The 24,061-nt window shown below is 38.4% G+C and overlaps 1 protein-coding gene across 2 annotated transcripts in view; it reads left to right on the top strand.

Annotated features, from left to right (window-relative positions):
* The window catches only part of API5 (apoptosis inhibitor 5), a 28,211-nt gene extending 7,502 nt beyond the window's left edge, over positions 1–20,709 (top strand). Inside the window, exons 2-14 of one of the 2 annotated variants that reach the window (XM_027562625.1) lie at positions 1,626–1,787; positions 2,874–2,967; positions 3,431–3,496; positions 4,024–4,175; positions 6,058–6,264; positions 6,722–6,826; positions 7,923–8,012; positions 9,175–9,356; positions 11,055–11,148; positions 11,987–12,043; positions 13,769–13,845; positions 14,350–14,486; positions 18,556–20,709. In XM_027562625.1, coding sequence (XP_027418426.1) covers positions 1,626–1,787; positions 2,874–2,967; positions 3,431–3,496; positions 4,024–4,175; positions 6,058–6,264; positions 6,722–6,826; positions 7,923–8,012; positions 9,175–9,356; positions 11,055–11,148; positions 11,987–12,043; positions 13,769–13,845; positions 14,350–14,486; positions 18,556–18,578 — 1,446 coding nt within the window. In that variant the 3' untranslated portion in view covers positions 18,579–20,709. Of the gene's footprint in view, positions 1–1,625; positions 1,788–2,873; positions 2,968–3,430; positions 3,497–4,023; positions 4,176–6,057; positions 6,265–6,721; positions 6,827–7,922; positions 8,013–9,174; positions 9,357–11,054; positions 11,149–11,986; positions 12,044–13,768; positions 13,846–14,349; positions 14,487–18,550 lie in introns of both variants that reach the window. The other variant, XM_027562624.1, reaches the window with a different exon arrangement.
* Positions 20,710–24,061: the final 3,352 nt, after the last annotated feature.

Below are 24,061 nucleotides of genomic sequence, written 5' to 3'. Positions count from 1 at the left end.
TTCAGTCTGTTCAGTTGCTCAGTCATGTCAGACTCTTTGCAACCCATGGACTGCAGCACGCCATGCTTCCCTGTCCATCACTAACTCCCAGAGCTTACTCAGACTCATGTCCATCCAGTTGGTGATGCCATCCAACTGTCTCATCCTCTCTCGTGCCCTTCTCTTCCCGCCTTCTGTCTTTCCCAGCATCAGGGTCTTTTCCAGTGAGTCAGTTCTTCACATCAGGTGGCCAAAGGATTGGAGCTTCAGCTTCAGTATCAGTCCTTCCAATGAATATTCAGGACTGATTTCCTTTAGGCTGGACTGGTTCGATCGCCTTGCAGTCCAAGAGACTCTCAAGGGTCTTCTCCAACACCACAGTTCAAAAGCATCGGTTCTTCTGCACTTAGCTCTCTTTATGGTCCAACTCTCACATCCATACATGACTACTGGAAAAACCATAGCTTTGACTAGACGGACCTTTGTTGGCAAAGTAAATGTCTCTGTTTTTTAAATATGCCATCTAGGTTGGTCATAGCTTTTCTTCCAAGGAGCAAGTGTCTTTTAATTTCATGGCTGCAGTCACCATCTGCAGTGATTTTGGAGCCCAGAAAATATAAAGTCTGTCACTGTTTCCATTGTTTCCCCATCTATTTGGCATGAAGTGATGGGACCAAATGCCATGATCTTAATTTTTTGAATGTTGAGTGTTATGCCAGCTTTTTCACTCTACTCTTTCACTTTCATCAAGAGGCTCTTTAGTTCCTCTTCACTTTTCTGCCATAAGGGTGGTGTCATCTGCCTATCTGAGGTTATTGATATTTCTCCTGGCAATCTTGATTCCCGCTTGTGCTTCATCCAGCCCAGCATTTCACATAATGTACCCTGCATAAAAGTTAAATAAACAGGCTAACAGTATACAGCATTGACGTACTCCTTTCCCAATTTGGAGCCAGTCTGTTGTTCCATGTCCAGTTCTAACTGTTGCTTCCTGACCTGCATACAGATTTCTCAGGAGGCAGGTAAGGTGGTCTGGTATTCCCATCTCTGAAAGAATTTTCCACAGTTTGTTGCAATCCACACAGTCAAAGGCTTTAGTGTAGTCAGTGAAGCAGAGGTAGATGTTTTTCTGGAATTGTCTTGCATTTTCTATGATCCAACAGATGTCAGCAATTTGATCTCTGGTTCTTCTGCCTTTTCTAAATCCAGCTTGAACATCTGGAATTTCTCGGTTCACATACTATTGAAGCCTAGCTTGGAGAATTTCAAGCATTACTTTGCTAGCGTGTGAGATGAGTACAGTTGTGTTTATTCTGTTTATTACAAAATTTTAAAGCATGATACAGTCACAAGACTAAGAACAGTTAATCACTAAATGAAGAAGTGTTAGTACATAACAAACCTTTTTTTTCCACATAAAATTAGATACATTCTTCTCTCTTTCCCAAATGACAAAGAATAATGTGAAGGGCAGGGAACAGATAGTAGGAAGGTAGGTGTTAAATTTAAGCAGTAAAACTCCCAAAGTAAGCCCTATTTCTTAGCCTGTGTGAAATTTTACTAACTTAAAGCAAACTCAAAGAAGTTTGTTTAACTTGCCATTCTTCAAAATTGTATTTCTTTTCTGCTTTATTCTTTTGTTTCAGCATAAAGATGCTTATCAAGTGATATTGGATGGTGTCAAAGGCGGTACCAAGGAAAAAAGATTAGCAGCTCAGTTTATTCCAAAATTCTTTAAGCATTTTCCAGAATTGGCCGATTCTGCTATCAATGCGCAGTTGGACCTCTGTGAAGACGAAGACGTATCGGTACGTTTATGGCTGACGCTCCGACAGGCTTTCAGTGTCGCCTTTGCCGCTTTCAGACATCCTCTCTGTGTGGCTAAGGTACCTGAAGCACCAGGCGTACTAGCGCGTGGTAAAATCCTGCCGCCGGGTCTGGTCTGCTGGGGCAGCATCCCAGGGCTTCAGTCTGCATGTGAGGAAACGTGTCAGCTCTTTCTCCACCTTTCAGTTGTGAAAAATGCATGCAAAATACTTCGTTTTGCTTATTTATTATCCACTGTTGAAAACAGCTGTGGCTCACATCTTTTTCGTAGATTGTTAGGCAAAGTGCACGTGAAATCAGACTAGCTTTAGCTTGTAGTCGATTTATGCTTTCTTGGATATTTAAAATAATAACAGCATTGCAGCATAAAATATAGTTTCAACACCCCTAAATAGTTTTCATAGCAGAAAAATAATTGAACTGTGAAATAATTATATGTTATTACTGGAATAAAAAGGAGTAGTTTTTCCTTGGAACAGAATTAAGCATTAGCATTTCTGGCTGCTGATACAAGTTCCTAAGAATTTTCGACTATTAGCCCCTGGCTTTTCAAATGAAAGTAGTGAATCATCAACATTTTGTGCAAAATTTGAATTTTTATATTAAACTAAATAAACCAAGATCCTGTATTTGGAATTATGTACACAGAATATATCCACAAATTTGCATACTGAACATCCTAAAGTAAGTCGTTACTAGCTATGACCTTGGCCACTGCAGCCATTCTTGAGGGATACGGTATGGTGTGCCCACAGGTAGGTAGTAAAAACCCAACAATTGTATATAGTCAACATATAGACTGTTTATAATCTCAAGTCTGTCTACTCGAGTCAGATAATTGTATTTAATGTCCCTTTCCACCACATTTTGTTTCATATTCTGTGAAGCTTGAATATTAAAGTGGAATAAATTATCTCTAAAACTGAAAACCTCATGTTGTATAGTTTTGTGGCGCATATGCCGGTTATTACAGTTTCTCTCGTACTTTTTGTCCTCTTTAAAGGTCGAGGTTGTTGTTTTTATTCATGATAGTATTTGGTTAATTTTTTATTTGAAATTATGTTCAGATTCGACGGCAAGCAATTAAAGAGCTGCCTCAGTTTGCCACTGGAGAAAATCTCCCCCGAGTGGCAGATATACTAACCCAACTTTTGCAAACAGGTAAGGAATTTTATTATTACCCTTTTATCTAAATGTAACTTCTCTGAAATAATGATTCTTTTTTTTTTCCCCTGAAGATTTGCCTTTGATAGAAATTTAAATTCTTTTTTCATACAGTTAGTTTGAAGCTTAATGACTTATGACTGTCTGATTTCTAGTTTTGTTTTGAATTCTGGTTGTGAAGGTATAATGACTGGATGCTTTGGGGGATTTTGATGCATCGTGATCTGTCACCCCCAGCTTCCTGTAGTTTCTTAACTGTACCATCTTACAATCTTAGCATCAGCGCTTGCCAGGTACACGGATCAGGGTCTCTACCCTTCCAGGAAAGCTGTGTTTTCTTGGTACCTGAGATAAATGCTTAGTTTACGTCTCCTCTCAGTGTGATCTGTGACAGACTGTGTTGAGTCTTAAGTTTGAAAAGGAAGCAGATTATACACTGTACCTCTTTCTCTCTATCCAGATGACTCTGCAGAATTTAACTTAGTGAACAACGCCCTCTTAAGTATATTTAAGATGGATGCAAAAGGTAAGGCCACTTCTTGTTCTGAATTGTGTTTGATGTCCTAACAAATTGGGGAATTTGGCATTTCTCATTAAGGGTAAAGTCTGGGATTCACCCAGACATCTGTTTCATAAAAATTCTAAGTGTTCTCAGGGGACAAAAAAGCAGCTTAGCTCAAGCTGTTGAGTCAAGATGACTCAGAAAACCAGAAGAAATAATTTTAAAAACAGACCAAACTTTTCCCTTAGAAATATGTTGGAAAAACTCTGTTTCCCACTTGAAAAAATTCATCCAGAAATCCCTGGGCTTATTTACTATTAATAATGATAAAAAAGAAATGTCATGCTCAAGCTGATTCTGAGTCCATGAACAAAGTATATGATCACTCTTATGGTTGAGACTGTAGAAATTTTAGACTGGTTTAACCAGTATCAGTGATATTCATGATATATATTAATTCACTTGAAAAGAAATGCTGTAATTCAAATTAACTTGAAGGATGTCATTCCTATATAGAATTGACTTCCGGATGCAACTATTTTGTTTTGCAGGGACTTTAGGTGGCTTGTTCAGCCAAATACTTCAAGGAGAGGACATTGTTAGAGAACGAGCAATTAAATTCCTTTCTACAAAACTTAAGACTTTACCAGATGAAGTCTTAACAAAGGAAGTAGAGGAACTTATACTAACTGAATCCAAAAAGGTAAGCTTCCGTTATCTTTTAGTGAACTTCCCTAATGCACAGGAACATAGTTGATTTTAGCACTGTTCATCAGTGCTATACGTAGCTTGTTTATAAGAGCATATGTCCCATAAGAACCATTGTAGAACTTCAGGATTTTCTTCTGTTGTATTTTGCACTTTGGTCACTTTAATGGGAAGTGGAGAAGACAAAAGGAGAAGGGGGCAGTAGAGGATGAGATGGTTGGATGGCATCACCAATCAATGGACATGAACCTGGGCAAACTCCGGGAGATGGTAAGGGACACAGGGGCCTGGCATGCTGCAGTCCATGGGGTTGCAAAGAGTCAGACATGACTTAGTGACTGAACAACAACAGCAGCACTTGCAATGATGAATCACGGTGTTACTTTAAAGGGGTTCAGTTCAGTTCAGTCGCTCAGTCCTGTCCGACTCTTTGCGACCCCATGAATCGCAGCACGCCAGGCCTCCCTGTCCCTCACCAACTCCCGGAGTTCACTCAGACTCACGTCCATCGTGTCAGTGATGCCATCCAGCCATCTCATCCTCTGTCGTCCCCTTCTCCTCCTGCCCCCAACCCCTCCCAGCATCAGAGTCTTTTCCAGTGAGTCAACTCTTCACATGAGGTGGCCAAAGATTAAAGGGTTTGATCACATATAAATCCTTTGTGGTATTATCCTCAAAATCTATGCATTCATCAGGTCTCTGAATGAATCATTTCCTTAAGGAAATTTTACTTATTTCCCACCTGTCTCCCTAATTTTAGGATATTCAGCCATAGGATTCTGAATCATTTCAAAATGGAAATGAAATCACCTTGAAATGACCTGTTGTTTTATACTGTCCCATGACATTATAAACTCAGGAGACCATGCTTATTTGTCTGTGCACCCAGCACTAGCAGAGTTACAGTTGCTAAGATTTGAAAGGTGTGCCACAATTAACTTTTCATTCAAACAGCACCAAAGTTTGGGAATAGTTTATTTTTATGTGTTCAGGAAAATTCAATGTTGTCTCTAATGGCACCACTCACTTGCTTATTGGCAAGATTTCTTCAATGAGAGAGAAAGGAGCTGCGTATTTCACTTTTGTGTCTGGTGGGATGTGTCATGATTGCTTGCTCCTTTGGTCAGTGGACAGAAAGGTTGAGACCCGCTGACACAGAAGACTAAAAACTTGCATGGTCTCCTGTTTGGTTTGTGCTTCCCTGGTGGCTCAGCTGATAAAGAATCCACCTGCAATGCAGGAGACCTGGGTTCGATCCCTGGGTTGGGAAGATCCCCTGGAGAAAGGAAAGGCTACCCACTCCAGTATTCTGGCCTGGAGAATCCCACACTGTAAAGAGTTGAACACAACTGAGAGACTTTCACTTTCACTTTTCCTGTTTTGTGTGTAATTACCATGTTAATGTGAATGAGGCTGCTTTTAAATATAAGGAACTGAATCTGATTTAACAGTTTATTGCCAGATTTTCATGGTTTTTTTTTTTTCCCGCTATCAGCCCCTGAAGAGCCTTTTTAGGTATTTTAGATTTAGAGAGTATCCTCAGCCACTCTCCCTGAAATTTTAACACCACAGATATACTGGATATCTGTTTATGTACTATATGTGCATCTGTGCTTTAGACATAAAAAAAGAGTAAAATTTCCCGAGAACCAAGTGTTGTCCCCTTGGAAACAATATAGTGCACCATTGAGAGTGCATGGCTTATTCTGAAGCTAAGTCGACTGAAGCTTGAAGTTGTTCTGTCTTCAGTGTTTCAGAGATCCGAGCAGCAAACCGACTTCTGCACAACGAATTTGCTGTGCAGTTTCAATATTGTTCTTTCTTTTCCATTCAAGTGATAAAGATACTAATAACTATTCTGAATGGTCTCTTTCCAGGTGCTAGAAGATGTGACCGGTGAAGAATTCGTCCTGTTCATGAAGATACTGTCTGGGTTAAAAAGCTTACAGACAGTGAGTGGAAGGCAGCAACTGGTAGAGTTGGTGGCTGAGCAGGCTGACCTGGAACAAACCTTCAACCCCTCAGACCCTGACTGTGTGGACAGGCTTTTACAGTGCACTCGGCAGGCGGTACCCCTCTTCTCTGTGAGCTCTTTGTTCTATATAGCTAGTATTTTGATTATGCTATTGGCTTGTAATTGTGTAGATATACTCTTGACCGTTCTCCTCAAAGCTCTGCATAAAAGTATTAACACAGTGGAGCAGTCATTTGTTTTATGCAGGCCTAGGCGAAGAGCCCAAAGCAGCAAGAAGTTTCTTTAAAGTCTTGCCTAGAGACTTTTGAAAAGTCTTGAGAATTTTAAGTCCCATGCTCCAGGTTACTTTGCAACTAAGTATATGCTGTCTGTTGAGGTTATTTATGAGATGCTCTGGGATATGCTCTCCCATTGTATTTTAGCTGTAGTACTTGATGCTTTGATACTGAGCATTTGTTGATTGACATTCGACTATTACATTTGAGAGAATATGTATTTATTTTTTTGACAACAAAAAAATAATGTATTTATTTTTTTATTTATCAGTATTCTTTGGATTTTTACAGAAAAATGTTCATTCCACAAGGTTTGTGACTTATTTCTGTGAGCAAGTTCTCCCTAACCTCAGTTCCTTGACTACCCCAGTGGAAGGTCTTGATATACAGTTGGAGGTAAGAGAAAATTTCTGGCTTTAGCACTGAAAAGGCATTGCCATATTTCAACCTAAATGTAAACCACTAACTTGATCTGATTGCTAAGAGATTTAAGGCCTGGTGGTGGCTAGCTAATAATCTGTCCCAGGATTAATTACATGGAAATGCTTTATGGATTCATTGAGAGTTTGCTGCAGTGGGAAAAACAATGCCTGTAGTTTTCATTATAGTCATTCTCTACCTTTGTAACCTTAATGCTTTTAAATACATTGTTCAGTCATGACAGTTCCTATCTCTGTAACTGATAGAGCCAGGTTTAAATAGATTCACACAAAATGTCGTTTATCCCTTCTCCAATAGAATTGACTACCCTCTCTCCCTTCTATATCAATTGTAATGTACGTACACATTTTTTCGGAGCATATAAAAATACTTTACTGCTTTCTCCCCAATTTAACCTTATTCCTCTCGGAATCTCCAAAATCTAATGTAGAGCCTGATTCTGAAAAGCACCTGATAATGTTTGTTTAGTTCAACTGAAATATGGAAATATGCCATTTCCTCATAGGTCCTTAGGAGAGAGGAGAGTCTCACTGTGCAATTAAACTGTGGTTTGCTTCACATGTCCTGGGTGTGACTTACCAGACTGGGATTGAGTAAAGCAGAGATGAACCTCAGGAACAGTGGCGGTTACTGATACTTTGATAGTATGCAGAGACTGAGTTTGATAGCACAGGAGGCCCAGCCTAAATATTAGCAGTGAATATTGCTGGTCGTCTCTTCCTTGTGTGTTATTGTCCTGTAGCAGAGAGTGTCGTGTGTGTTCCTTTCCTTACTTATTCCCACAGGCATATTGAGAGCCATGAGATCAGGGTTTCAGGGTCTGCACTGCCACTCATATATCGTGACTTTGCCAGGTTACATTCTCTCTCCGACCTTCAGCTTCCTCAAAGTAAAATAGAGCTGCATCTTTTTTTTTTCCAGTTCAAACATTATGTTCTGTAAAAGCCTATTTGAAAAATAAGCAATCTTAAATAGTTACCTAGAATATTATCTTACAACCCTTGCTCATTCAAAGAAAAGAATGCTAATAACAGTAAATTGTGTGTTTTAGGTATTAAAACTCTTGGCCGAAATGAGTTCATTTTGTGGTGACATGGAAAAACTAGAAACAAATTTAAGGAAACTATTTGATAAGTTATTGGTAAGAATTTTTTTCTTTCCTTATGGCATAGTCAGTATAGCATCCCAAAGTTTAGTAGTATAGTATTTACAGATTATGCAGAGCCGGATTTTGAAGTGATTTAGGTAATAATCCTAATGAGTATTCTTAGCTGCTCAGGCCACAAAATTGTCTACTTTTTTTTTTTTTAAATCTGTTTTAGTCTTTTGCATTTCTTCTGTTGTTGATGCTTTAGACAAAATATAATACAAGGTTTATATAGTAAGTTTTTCTACTATTTCTTCATCAGAATATTCTGTTTTCTCCAGAGCACCATCGCCGTTACTGCCCAGGGCCAAATAGCTTTAACAACCTAGAAGTGAAGTCATTATGTCATAATTGGTTTTTATTTTGTGGCTTACAGTTTAGGTGTCATATCCAAAAAATCGTTATTACCATGACCCAGGTCGAGGAGCTTTATTCCTATGTTTTCTTCTAGGAATTTCATGAGAGACATATGTCTTATACTCTTTCTTGTTTTTCTCTTACATACTTTGCTCAGTATAATGATCTCTAGGTCTGCCCCTGTCGCTGCAAATGGCACTGTCTCACCCATTTTCATGGCTGAGTGTACTGCGGTGTGTGTGTGTGCACATGGATGTTCCACACCCTGTCTGTTTACCTATCGATGGACATTAGGTTGCTTCCATATCTTGGCTATTGTAAATAGTGCTATGAACACTGGGGTGCATGTATCTTTCTGAATTAGTTTTCTCTGGATATTTGCCCAGGAGTAGAATTGCTGGATCATACTATAACTCTTTTTTCAGTTTTTTAAGAAACTTTTTAAGAATACTGTTTTAGGAGCATCAGCTTTTGTTGCCAAACCTAGATTGAATCCTGACTCTAAAGCTTTTTTTTTTACCTAAGTTCTCAGAACTTCAGTCCCTTCATCTGCCTAGTGCTGGGTTGGCTACTCTTGTCGTCAGTAGCAGCAACAGCTATACTATAGGTTAATATGGAATGTTGACCGGTTGGGTCATTGATCCAAAATGTAAAAGGGATATCTTATGTAAATTTCTTATCTTGGTAGTTTTTAATGTTTCGTGTCTTAAAAGTGTGTCCTATAATTACTTGAGTATATGTTTTATAATTAGAGTGTCTAGAGCAGATCTCCTCTATCTCTTGTATTTTCATCTCTTAGGAGTACATGCCTCTCCCTCCAGAAGAAGCAGAAAACGGGGAGAATGCTGGTAATGAGGAACCCAAGCTGCAGTTCAGTTATGTGGAATGCTTGTTGTACAGCTTTCACCAGTTGGGCCGAAAACTTCCAGATTTCTTAACAGCTAAGCTGAATGCAGAAAAGCTCAAAGATTTCAAAATCAGGTGATATATGATTGCAGTGCCCCAGTCCTTGATAAAGGTGAAAGCTATCTTGAGGCTGCCTTGGTTTCGTTTTCATTTTGCAAGAGCTTTTTCCCCACCCTTTCTTACTACAATGCAAAAGAATGCAAGATCCACAAAACAGGAATGTATGCAAAGATGCAACTGTGGTGGCATGACAAATGCTTGGCAGAGGATGGCCTTTTACAGAAATGCCCTCTGGCTCTCCTCACTTGCTTTAGGATAGATACTGGGCTGGTTCTCTGACCTAACACCTCAAATTGTCCTCAGCTGTTCTTTATAGATAACAGCACCTGCCTTACAGAGTTGTGAGAATCAAATTGTCCTCAACTGTTAAATTTATAGATACTAATTTATAGATGCATCTACCTCGGAGAAGGCAGTGGCACCTCACTCTGGTACTCTTGCCTGGAAAATCCCATGGATGGAGGAGCCTGGAAAGCTGCAGTCCATGGGGTCGCTGAGGGTCGGACATGACTGAGCGACTTCACTTTCTCTCTTCACTTTCATGCACTGGAGAAGGAAATGGCAACCCACTCCAGTGTTCTTGCCTGGAGAATCCCAGGGACGGGGCATCCTGGTGGGCTGCCATCTATGGGGTTGCACAGAGTCAGACATGACAGAAGTGACTCAGCAGCAGCAGCAGCAGCATCTACCTTATAGAGAATTAAATGACAGTAATGAAAAACTTAAAGCACAGTGCCTGGCATATACTGGGTATTTGGTAAACTATAGCTGCTCTTAATCGGAGAAGGCAATGGCAACCCACTCCAGTGTTCTTGCCTGAAGAATCCCAGGGATGGAGGAGCCTGGTGGGCTGCCGTCTATGGGGTCACACAGAGTCGGACATGACTGAAGTGACTTAGCAGCTGCAGCTGCTCTTAATATCTTACAGGGTTTTTATTATGTTATAGTGTGGCTGGAGGAGCAGCACTGGAGAAATCAATTTGTGTCTCAGGAAGATACTTTGTATTAAATCATTGTTAACAAATTCTCATCTTAAGCTACTGTATCATCTGTGATTGTCCTCTATGCTTTGGTAAGGCAGAGGTTTATTACTTGCTGAAACATTTGACCAGAAGCAAACATCTTAGGAAATTACTCTGAAAGTGACAAAAAACCAGCAATGCCACATTGTTAAGCAGAATTCCTAGAAGGCGGCAGGCTGGAGTTACGGTAGCACTTTTCCACACATACTACCTGGAAACAAATTTGAAAAAAAGATTACTCGACATCCTTTGCAAAATTTTGTTTTATTTTTAAACTGGACCCTAAGGTGCAAATGGGTCAAACACCGTCCCTTGTTAGCAGATAAACACAGATTAAGTGACTTGTGTCTGTCACTTGAGCTTCACTTGACTAGTGGAAGAGAAGACTCCAGGCCACCTGATTCTAACCCATGGTCTGGGTTGTCTCTAACTTAGGTTAACCTTGCAGGTTAATGTAACAAGTTTCCTTAACCCAGTTCTAGAAGTGTTTCCATTGCCAGTGGATTTCTTTCAATTTTTGACAAAAACTACTTTTATTTTACTTATTTGTGTATCTCTTATGATCATACATTGATAATTAAAAGGAAGTCCCCCTCAAAGTTTACTCTTTATTGGTAAAGGCTGTAGTTTTCTTCGAATTTAAAACAGTTGCAGTGATGATTTGTTCATTAATAAACACTTCTTCATTTAGGCTGCAGTACTTTGCACGGGGCCTGCAGGTTTACATCAGACAACTCCGCTTGGCTCTCCAAGGCAAAACAGGCGAGGCCTTAAAAACAGATGAGGTGAGAATACTGGCTTATATCTCGTTAGGAAATTTTTATAATAGCCACCATTCATTACAAATTCAGACTGAATTCATATATTGAAGTGTACCATTCAACTTTATTTGAACCAATGATTTTAAGTCTAAAGGTTGAAGATACAGTATTAGAAGACTGCATATTTAGCTATATGCTATCTAGGAAACTTCTACCATTGTTGAAATGTCTTGAATGTTTCCAATGTTTGTGAACAGTGTTTGTTACCAAACTTTGATACACACTGATCTTTCACTGGGGTCTCATTAGCAGCACATTTTGTTTAAATATTTGTTTAGCGATTGTGACATTTTAAAATTTTACCTTTTTGAAACCCAAACATTAGTTTACATTAAAAGTATTAAACTACTAATTCTGTACCAAACTATATCTTGTGTTTATGTTGGGATCTTTGGTTTTCCCTGATCTCATCTATTTTGATCAATCTTCATCCTACTTCATCCTAGTCCTAATGAAATATTTTAAGTTTCATTGTGTCTTTCTGTAACATAAACTGATTTCTTTTAAAACAACTGATGGGTGCCAGTGACCTGTCCCTTACTTGTTTTTCAAGTGAACTGCAGTTAACAGTTTAATGTTCTAACCTGTTGAGGGAAGATAAAGATTATTTCCTGTCTTTGCCATCGCTACATTTATTAATAGTCGAGAAATAGGAATAAGCACTATCTGTAGATATAAGCCAATGAATTTCCTAACTGTAGAAATGATTCTGAAAAAGAAGTGGAATTGAAGTTTTATATGGGAAAGAAATATATCATAAAAGTTACTGGCATTTTAATTTAATGTTGTTTCCCTTTTACAGAACAAGATTAAAGTCGTTGCATTGAAAATAACAAATAATATTAATGTTTTAATCAAGGTAAGTCTTCCTTTCTTACTTAGCCATCCCAACTAGCTAGAAAGTTAGTGCAGGGGATATGTCCGTAACGGTCTAGTGAAGGAGAAATGCCATTACGTTGCATACATTTGGCCTTTTAAAGCTTTATGCCTTTTATAATACCAAGTAACATTTTTGTAGCTATTATAATTCGTTTTATTTATTTAAATGGTATTGCAGAAGATACTATAAACAAAGGGAGGCATGCACAATTCTGACGAACAGCATTGGAGCAGATACATTAGACTCAGAAATTTCACTGACTTAAGCTCTTGTAGTTTTAACGCTATTGGTTCCTTTTGAATGACCAATAAAACCCTGCTTCACTTACACTAAGAATGGACAGTCTTATGTGGTGCATGACATGCTGTCCCATGCTGTCTTCTGTTAATTTGTCTATGTAATAAATTGAGAGTGTTCTACACTGTAGGCTAAGGTGTACCTTACCATTAAGCCATACATACGCTTCAGTTCCGTTCACCCTCCTCAAGTATCTGTTAGCCTAAACAAAAACTAATAACCTGAAAGAACAAAAGAGGAATCACAACAAAGAACCCATCATTTGATATCATAGGTTAACGGTACTGTCACAAGTTAACAGTATTGTAGCCAGGTAGGAGAAAGAAATATTTGTTACACTTACAGCACAAAGCCTGACAGTAACAAAATCAGGGCCAGTGGTATGTCTTAAAAGTAGTCTGGTAAAAAGCCCATGGAATACTTACTTTTTATCAGAAGAGAAAGGGAACTTTTCAGAGAAAACAGTGAGATATTAAGGGATGAATTATCAGTGCCAAGAGGAAAAGGGAAAGGGCATTTAAGAGGGAAGAAAACTGACTCACACCTCAAAGAAAATTTTTATAATAGGCTCCATTTATTTCAAATCTTAAATATAAATCATAGTTTGAAATGGTGAATTAATACATTAAAATGTGAGATTTTACTTTATTTGAACTGATACCACAAATCAAAGTTGAAGATAATGTTTAGAATACTTTAAACAAATACTGTGAAAGAAACTCAGTTTACTTTTATCAGATGTTACCTATATATAAAAATTAGGGTAAAATGATAAATATAAATTCATCATAGTTTTGAGGGTATAATGAGGATTAGATTATTTCACTTCTGAATTATTTCAGTATTTAAATTTAGCAAATATTTGCATTACCATATATTGATAATTTAGTATTTAAATAACGTGGGTTTTTTCATTATTGGTAATATATAGATATTTGAGGGGGAGAAAAACATGATTACCCAGACCATTAGTTTTGTTCTAGTATTGAACCACTTAAAAATCTGCAATAGCAAATGCAGATTGCACCATTATATTTTCCTTAAAGCACATTAGTGACTGCATCTGTGCAAAAGAAACCACTTGGAGATTTGATTGAAGTTGATAAAGATTGATATTTTGTCCTGTAACCTGAAATGACATTTGAAAAAAGTTAGCTGCAGTTTCTTAAATGTGCACAAAATAACATTAATTAGGTAATATATGTCATTTGTAAACAAAATTGTCCTTGTTTACTTTCCTCTTGCAGTTTTTTCCCTAGGTTATTGTTTTAGTCATTAGCACAAAAGCAAATGGGATGAATTACTTTCCTTTCCTAAGATGACAGATGTGTCTTCCTGTTTCCTATCCTTACTACCACTTTCCACACCACCAGATACGTTAGAAATCTCTTCCTTTTGTTTCTTCAGGATCTCTTCCATATTCCTCCTTCTTATAAGAGCACAGTAACATTATCCTGGAAGCCTGTACAGAAGGTTGAACTTGGGTAAGAAACATTTAAAAGGGATTAAAGTGTTCTAATATTTGATTTATAAATATGAAAAGTCTGAATTCAGATTATTGCATTTCCTGTACAAAATGGTACATTATTAAATGATTCTTAATAAGATGTTAAAATATAGCTATTAGAAGCATGACTTAAATAGAAAATCTAACCTGGTATTTATAAAATAAACTGGCGGAATACAACTCTGGAATTTTCAAACCATTGTATTGCTGTGGCATAAGACTTTTCTGATAAGTTCTATGAAATGAGTCACTTGTGTATAATCTGTGAAGATACATATTTCAGATTGTTTTGAAGCCTTGTAAATGCCCTTCTGACAATGTCTCCATAACTTTAGCAGAGTTAATTTGATGACATCAGATGTTATTTCCTTTTTTCTGACATGACTATCATCTTTAGGATGTCTTTTGTAACTAATAAATATATTGCTAGCCTCTGATATAAAAGACTTTTTTTTCATTGCTGCTCTTCCTACCATTATAGGCAAAAGAGAGCCACTGAAGATACAACTTCAGGTTCACCTCCCAAGAAATCTTCAGCAGGACCAAAAAGGGATGCCAGGCAGATTTATAATCCTCCTAGTGGGAAATATAGCAGCAATTTGAGCAACTTTAATTATGGTGAGCGTTTCCGTTTGGGTACAAGAAATATGAGAGATTAGGCAGAAACTGTGTTGTGCTTGATTTTAAGTATAATTGAAGAGTATCATAGCTCTTTCAGGGTACTTTTTTTGCATTAGCTTGGGGAACTTGAACTGCTGGGAAAACACCTTATCCTATTCCTTTCTAACTCACCCTTGTGGGTTCACTGAGCTGAGCATGTAACACCAAGAACCTGAAAATTGTATTCAGAGATGCCAATAGGAAAAAAAAAAAAAAAAGGAAGGAAGATGACATGAACCATCCATTCCTGATTTTCCCTGTTTTAGCTTCAAAGCAAGAAATGTTGTCCATTCTCCCTCAGGGACAGATAGAGTCCCTGGCAGATGTGGTATTAATGATTCTTCTTGGACCTCGTCAGCCTACTGCTTGCCCTCCCATTTTCTGTACTACTTCAGAAGGAGGAGTCCTAGGAGGTAGAGTCAGACGGTGAAGCACCGTCTAGCAAAGATGTGTCCTCTTGCAGTCTCCTCCACTGCCCAGAGTGCAGTCCTCCTGTCGACTTCTCACCAGTCCAGTCTCTCCCAGGGCTGTTGAATCAGAAGTGGTTTGTCTCATTGGCTTATAAAGAAGAATGAACATAAATATCACTGACTCAGATCCTTAATCTTGCTTAAGAAGACAAAGTTTAATATCCAGAACCAAGCATACTTGTGATTGGTCTTGGTTACCAATCAGAATTAATTCTACAGTAATTATTCCCCAAAAAAGTACATTCTGAAGCATATACTCCCTATAATTGTTTCCAGGATGAGATCATTTGACATTAAGTAAATGCCTGCTATGAAGAAGGCAGTGACACCCCACTCCAGTATTCTTCCCTGGGGAATCCCATGGATGGAGGAGCCTGGTAGGCTGCAGTCCATGGGGTCGCGAACAGTCGGACACGACTGAGAGACTTCACTTTCTCTTTTCACTTTCATGCATTGGAGAAGGAAACGGCAAACCACTCCAGTGTTCTTGGCTGGAGAATCCCAGGGACGGGGGAGCCTGTCGGGCTGCCATCTATGGGGTTGCACAGAGTCGGACACGACTGACGAGACTTAGCAGCAGCAGCAGCAAATGCCTTCTTAAAATAGCAAAATTCCTCCAATATCCAAGCAAAAAGATTATGAAAAGGCAATTTCAGATTGTGAAATGAACCCTTAAACTCCAATCAGACTCTCTGAGGCAACTTTAGTGTAGAAAAGATCACTGAACTCTTACTTACATAATAATAGGCAAACATGCCTCTCTTGGCTTCTTGTCTTATCTGAAAAATAGGGATAGCAGAGAGCTTAAAAACTTCAAAAAATATTAATGATAGCATTTTGTAAATGGAAAAGATTCTGTTACTCCATTGCACTAAATATTGTCTGTCCTCTGTCACTTGTATGATTTAATGTGGTATTTATCAAAACCTTTCTTAACATCAGCTGTTCTCTCAGATACCATCTTCATTTGATTTAGATGAATGTAATCAACTATGGAAATATATAGAGAATTGTATTTATTTTCACTTAGGCATGTTAGTTACTCTGAATTTCCATGAGTATTCTGCACTGTGACATTCACTGCCTGCCTTAGAATCAGATGATGTAATGCATGTGGAAAAGAGATTTGAAAAATGCAAAGCCTTAGGTTGTATGTGATTTTTTTAATTATCAATATGGGTGGGGCGGAGGGGAGCAGTTTTACCGAAGACAAAAATCAGGGAATTTCCTGGTCATCCTGTGGTTAGAACTTCGACCTCACACTGAGGGCCTGGGGTTCAATCCCTGGTCAGGGAAATAAGATCCCATAAGCCACACAGCAAGGCCAAGGAAAAAATCCAGGAGTCACTTACAGCTTCAGTTGTTCCTTAGTCAGCAAAGTAACAGAACAACAAACACGCCTGTTAACTGCCTTTTGTGTCTGGTGTTCCTGTACTTTAATACTCCTACAGGAGCAACCTTGTAATCGGAGTGCTTGTCATAAATTGAGTTACAAAGCAAACTAAACTCTGATTGTTCTTATTGGAAAGTAGGAACCAAATTTCTGCTAGTATTTTTATTTGGGGGAGTTGAGATGTATCAGGTTATAAGTATTCTCACAGAAACAATTTGAAGAGTTTTCTTGGATTTCTTTCACCCATTCAGCAGAAAACAGTTCTCAGTATTACAGATGAAAATTAGTTGACCTATCTACCTCAAATTTTTCTACCTTTTTAATGTCCTTTCCTTAGGGAACTGACAGTGGGTCAGGAGGAAAGAGAAACAGTGTTGGGTTTTTTTTCCTGCGATGTCAGTGTTGCACCAGGACAGAGGGAGAAAAATGTTTTGTGTTGAGTCTTTAATACTTAGACTTTATTACCCATATTTAATCATTGAAATTCTACTTTTCTATGTCAGCCAAACTCAATTTTATTATATCACTGTCTTACTACAGTGACCAAGCCTGCTGCAAAGAAAATAGATTGTGCCAGTGTCATGGGCCTAAGCTAGTTCTATGCAGAGAAGGAGCCAGAATTTGTAATTGGTCTTTGAGTCCATGTAGGCATAGACTTTTTTCCTTATCAAAGTTTTTCACTTTACTAACCATTGTCTCTATTATTTTCTTTATCAAAAGGTGTTTGTTCCCATAACGTAGTCCAGCTTCCTGGTGCATTTTCAATTAAAGTATTTGCACATACCCATGTTTAGTTCTCCTTCCTGTGGAACAGAGTTCCCTGGTAACCCACAAGTACTAATTCTATATTTTGTGACTTGTGTCCTTCAACTTTTACCTTTTTTGAATATTAAAATAATTTTTAAAGTATAATTTTAACTAGTAGCTGTATTAGTTTAAGCTTGAAACCATTAAAAAGATCATTAAAGTGATTTTTTGAATATGATAGGTCATGATGGTTTCATTTAAATAGTTGGCATACCAATCAATTTAGAAAAATGTATCATGACGTGAGAGGTGACTTTAAATCAGATTCCATTCTGTTGACAGGTAAATATTGGTTAAGCTGGGGAAAGGTCTAGTTAGTTTTCTAACTCAGTTTCTGGAGAGAAAAAATAAAGCATCACCCAAAAACAGTAACATAATTCTAGCCATAATGGCAGAAAATGGATTGCAGTACTGACTGGATAGGAATTTTTCAAGCCTCCAACATTATGGATCAAAAATGGCAACAGCAGGTTCTTTTTATTGCTCCTAACAAGATTCCTGCAGTGAGGAAGTTTGAAGGTTCCGATGAGGAGACTGGGTCTCTGGAATTAGAAGTTTGAGACTCCTACTCATTTGTGTATGATGAAAGGTCCAGCCTTGCTGATAAGGTCAATCAGTTTTCTTCACTGGAAAGACTCCTCTGGACCTGTGAAACAGACTGACGAGTAAATCAAGGACTCATTCTACCATATGATCCAAGTGACTTGATTTTTCAGCAAGAGATATGCTTAATTTACATCACTAACCCAAACACTGTAACATATACATAACAACCTTTTTGGCAGCACTCTGAGCAGCTCATACGTAGCTGACAAAGCAGTGAGAAAAGCTGTCAGAATTTGTAACGTTATTTTTCAATGTGGTGACCCAAACAGATTACCTTTTCATTGCATTTGAAAGGTACATTTTTCACTCTAGCCTAACTTTTCAGAATTGATCAGTGGTAGTTTAAGATATTTTACATATATGACGCTAACTTTTGAAGGCCTATAGCTTTAATCCATATTAAATATAGACACGTTTATAGTTTCATTAGTTATCTTTGTGATAGGCACCACAATAAAGAACTAAATGTAGTTATCATTAACATTGTCACCTTGAAATATCTTTAATGGGGTACATTTAATTGAGTATATACTATGAATGTATTTGGTACCTTGAGATAATGCGCTTTGGCATATATGATGCCCTGGTTTTATGTAAAGATTTGAACTTGTAGATGTGCTCGCAGAATACCATACTGTTTTTATAGAGCCTACTGCTACATTCAGAGCTTCCAGCTACATTTCTTCTGTGTGTGCTGTCCCGTGAAGTCCTGAACAAGACCTAAACCCTTGTTCGCTTTTTCGTAGAGCAGAGAGGAGCCTTCAGGGGAAGTAGAGGTGGCCGAGGTTGGGGAGCACGAGGAAATCGTAGTCGGGGAAGACTCTACTGAATGAGAAGTCACATTCTTCAGCATTGTCATGAGCTTATATACTTAATTCTACTACTCATTGGATTGCCGGGGGTGTCCCTTTAAAAAGACTGCTGCCTTCAGCTAAAAACTTACTGTTCTTTATACCTTTGTATGTATGATCTACTTTTGTAACAAACCATGGTTGTGTCCAAGGTAAAAACCACAGCGATATTTTTGGATGCTTTGTCTGCAATCTTTACTTGTTTTTGCAATATCATCATTATTCAGACTTCACATTGTGAATCTTTTAAACATCTTGATAATTTGTTATTGAGAGCTATTCAGATCTAAACTGTAATAAAATTCAGTCCATTTCTGATAACTGGTAAAGATCATCAGTGCTGAAAGGTTCCTGACTTTCCTGTCCCCTCTGTCTCCCCCACACCAACATATGGAGAAGAGTAATGGTCAGACTTAACATTTATTTTCATGGTTATTTAATAAAGCTGCTAGGCAATGGTACAGTATTCCTGCGTGTCAGAAAAACAAAAATACTTAATCAACTTTCTTAAAATGTAGAAATGACTTGACATTTTTAGGAAGAAGTAAGTTGCTTTGCACTGCTTACTTAACTCTTCTCCATATGTTGTGATATAAACTTTTGAATATGGGATCTTACTATTTGCCTAGAAATGTGTATGTATAATATACATACATACATGAGCATATATCTGTGTGTGTGTGTGTGTGTATATATATATGCATGCTGTGAAACTTGACTATACAACATAAGTCTTTTTTTTTTTTTTTTTTTAATTCCAGGAACGGGTAGTCTTTGACACGGTGATTATCCTCTTGAGGCTGAATTCATTATTCACTTGTTATTTAGGTTTTCCTCCCAGTAGTGAGGGCTTTTGAGTCAGTTGCACTTACATGATTATTGTTATTTAAAATTAAAAATAAACAAAGGCTGCATTTTCAAAGATAAAGTTGAGATCCCTGTTGGAGAAATACAGCCCAAATACTGAGTCTGATGTACATACAGGTTTCTGCAGGATGAAATAGAGTACTTTAGAATTTGGGGATTTGATAAGCAGGGCAGCCCAGGAAGAGTGACTTGGGAATGTAATACACCAGTAAGTAAGGGGTGCTCTCGCAGTTTGCTTTTGCCACTTTCAAGATCTTAACTTCTCAGGTTATTAATCAAAATTATTGTATAAGGTAGTCAATAGAATCTAGGTTAAAACAACAGATGGGGGGTTTGTGGAGTGTTTAATTGTCATGGGCATTTTTAGTAGCATAGGCCCTTTGCTCTGCATTTGAATGTTTCATATATTTTTGTTCCACAATTAATCTTCCCTCCCCAGGTTTGTTATTCAACTCTAATGCCTGAATGACATTTTCTAGTAGTTTGACCTATTTTTTGAGGAATAGTTTGTGATTCCAATGCAGGTGTCTTCATTACTGTTACCTCTATATTGGGGGAATAGACAAAAAAAAAAAAAACAACAACAACAACCCTTTGTTAGAATTACTGCACATGTTTCTGGAGAAAATGTTTTTTGAAGACTAGAATGATACAAGTGAGCAAAAGAAGTTGGTCAGCTTGACTATGGAGTGGTGGCAATAATCTCTAAACATTCCAAAAGACTATGAGCTGGACTTAAGCTCCCTTGGAATCTGAACAGATATAGGAACGTGGAATTGCCATTTGACAACTGTGACCAGGTAGTCTGGACCTTAGAGTCAGATCAGCCAGTGGCCTAAAGCCATTTCAAGTACAGAAGCTGTTTGGGGACTACATTTATATAAATTTGAACATTAAGTATAATTTTTCCTCTTTTTCTTTTTAATATTTGTAAACTCAGAGCTAAAAAGTGATTTTACTTTCTAAAGTTTGATATTAAGTTGACTGTGTTCCTTCCCTTACCGCCTCATTGTTCCCCTTCCCTTTCCTAAAGCAATAGTGCACACCTTAGGTTATTTTTGCTTTAAAAATTTGAACGAAAAACTTCATGCCATGGATTTTTTTCTTTTGCAAGACACCTGTTTATCACTTTGTTCAAATGTAAATGTTCCCCTATGCTTTTGAAATAAATTTCCTTTTGTAATTTTGTTTTGTGTCTTGTGTTATCATTATGGTAACTTCAGTTTCTTGATATTCATTAACATTTCTTGCTTCTCATGTGCCAGTTTGTCAGACCATGAAAATACAAAGATGGACAAAATACTGCTTTTCTCAAAGAATTCAGTATTGCCAGTTATCTTTAATCTTCAGCCTTTGGGGTTTATTTTTAGAAGCTAATAACCTTCTGAAAAAAGAACTGGGTTGTTTCTATCAAAGCAAAACATCAGATACTTGACAGATCATAATGGAATAATTTCTTCCCTCAGTATGTAAAGCAACTTCTTGATTTGACTACCAGACTTTATTAAAAAGATTTTCCAGCCTTTGTTAAAAGCACCAAGGAGGGATCAGTACAAGCTACCTAAATTCACTCAGTGATCACATCCATTCCTATGGTTCTAATACCATCTACGTGCTGAGGACTGCCAAATGTCTATGTCCATCCTTTCTTGCCTGGAGTTTCACGATAGCCTCCTGATTGATTTCCAAGCTATTACACTTGACTCTATAGCTTGCTCTAAACACAGCAACAAAGAAACATCCACTCTTCTACTTGAAGATGTTCCATGACTCCTTCCTCATTTTAGAATAAAAATCAAAAATTTCTGACCTCAGCTGCTACTCTTATCCTCCACCACTCTGTCCAGTAGCTTCATGCAGGCTAGGCAAAGACACACACTTACCTTGCAATCTGCACTAGCTGTTCCTTCTAGTCATATCTGCCTAACTCCACCGCTTCAACTCCTCAAAGGTCATCTCAAAGAATCCTGTTTAATAGCACAATGCCTGCTTTGTTCCCTGCCAAGACTCCAGAATCCACTTACCTACTCTATGTGCTCTGGACCATTTGCCAACTTCTAACAAAATTATATAATTTAAAATATACTGTATTTTTAGTGTCTCCCCATGGTAAAATATAACGTAGCTAGAATGCCACAAAGGTTAGGGTTTTTACGTTTTGTTAACTGATAACTGAAAGCACTGAAAACAATGTTTGGTACATAGTAAGGTGTTGGAGAAGACTCTTGAGAGTCCCTTGGACTGCAAGGAGATCCAACCAGTCCATTCTGAAGGAGATCAGCCCTGGGATTTCTTTGGAAGGAATGATGCTAAAGCTGAAACTCCAGTACTTTGGCCACCTCATGCAAAGAGTTGACTCACTGGAAAAGACTCTGATGCTGGGAGGGATTGAGGGCAGGAGGAGAAGGGGACGACAGAGGATGAGATGGCTGGATGGCATCACTGACTCGATGGACATGAGTCTGAGTGAACTCCGGGAGTTGGTGATGGACAGGGAGGCCTGGCATGCTGTGAGTCATGGGGTCGCAAAGAGTCGGACACAACTGAGCGACTGAACTGAACTGAACTGAAGCATTCAGTAAGTAGTAACTTGAAGGCAGTGTTTTATCCTGAGGATATAGTGGTGAACAAGATAGGCAAATTTGCATGGAGTTTACATCCTGTTATGCAGAGCCTGATAAGCTGATTTCAGAGAGAAGCCTCATGAGGACCCTGAAGCATTTAAGGTGAATGTCTCTAAGAGCTAGCATAGAAATGGTTAGAAAAAGTTTGTGGAACTCATTTGAGCTGAGTCCTAGATGATGATTTGGAGCCAGCCTAGTGGAGATTTCAAGGGCGGGCATTTGAAATAGAGGCAATAAAACATGCAGAACACCTGGCCTTAAGAATACCAGTGCTTAGCTTCATAATCCCGCAATTCCTAAACTCATCTGTGGTGAACTACTTTCAGTAACTCAAGGGGCTCTTTCTGATACTGGGCAGGCACCTCTGTCTGGAAAATCTTTGTTCCCTGATTCTCCCTCCTGCACTCACCAGGCTAACATTCCTTTTTCAGGTCAGACGAGATTTCACTCCCCATGGGAAGCCTTTCTGCCCAAGCTGGGTGCAGGGCCACCTGGGTGCTCCCTCAGCTCACTATCCTTCCTATTTTCTCTTCTGACGTGTAGAAAACAGCAAGTGGGATTTAATTCTAGCAAGTGTGACAGAAGCTAAAACTTAGACAAATGAATTCTATCAAAACCCTAAGAAACTCTAGACTTATTCCTAGAATTTGTATGTTTAAAACTAATATAGCCACAAATAAAATCAAGTAAAATTCTGTTCATCATAGATGATAACTGAAACAAGACGAGACAAAGCCAAGATAGACTACTACATAACAGTTGCAATTTGTGTTCAAGAAATAATGTTAAGTAGAATTGGAACCAAGAAAAGCAAATAAAAGAGGGAATGGTATTTCTAGAAGAAAAAACTAAAACTTAGTATGCTATAGTGATGGATAAGATCAAAGGGCACAAACTCACTAAATGGTTTGAATAGAATTAACTTGAATTTAATCATGTGCTTAGTCATTCAGTCGTATCCGACTCTTTGCAACCCCATGAAAACAGACTGGTTCCAAATAGGAAAAGGAGTACGTCAAGTCTGTATATTATCACCCTGCTTATTTAACTTACATGGAGAGTACATCAGGAGAAATGCTGGGCTGGAGGAAGCACAAGCTGGAATCAAGATTGTCGGGAGAAATATCAATAACCTCAGATATGCAGATGACACCATGCTTATGGCAGAAAGTGAAGAGGAACTGAAGAGCCTCTTGATGAAAGAGGAGAGTGAAAAAGTTGGCTTAAAGCTCAACGTTCAGAAAATGAAGATCATGGCATCTGGTCCCATCACTTCATGGCAAATAGATGGAGAAACAGTGGAAACGGTGGCTGACTTTATTTTTCTGGGCTCCAAAATCACTGCAGATGGTAATTGCAGCCATGAAATTAAAAGATGCTTACTACTTGGAAGGAAAGTTATGACCAACACAGACAGCATATTAAAAAGCAGAGACACTACTTTGTCAACAAAGATCCGTCTAGTTAAGGCTATGGTTTTTTCAGTAGTCATGTATGGATGTGAGAGTTGGACTATAAAGAAAGCTGAGCCCCGAAGAATTGATGCTTTTGAACTGTGGTGTTGGACAAGACTCTTGAGAGTCCTTTGGACTGCAAGGAGATCCAACCTGTCCATGCTAAAGGAGATCAGTCCTGGGTGTTCCTCGGTAGGACTGATTTTGAAGCTGAAACTCCAATACTTTGGCCACCTGATGGGAAGAGCTGACTCATTTGAAAAGACCCTGATGCTGGGAAGGACTGAGGGCAGGAGGAGAAAAGGACGACAGAGGATGAGATGGTTGGATGGCATCACAGACTAAATGGACATGGGTTTGGGTGGACTCCGGGAGTTGGTGATGGACAAGGAGGCCTGGTGTGCTGCAGTTCATGGGGTCACAAAGAGTCGGACAAAACTGAGTGACTGAACTGGAACTGG

This window comes from Bos indicus x Bos taurus, chromosome 15, assembly GCF_003369695.1.
Source record: "Bos indicus x Bos taurus breed Angus x Brahman F1 hybrid chromosome 15, Bos_hybrid_MaternalHap_v2.0, whole genome shotgun sequence".
Lineage (NCBI taxonomy): Eukaryota > Metazoa > Chordata > Mammalia > Artiodactyla > Bovidae > Bos > Bos indicus x Bos taurus.
This window is presented reverse-complemented; position numbering and strand designations above follow the sequence as displayed.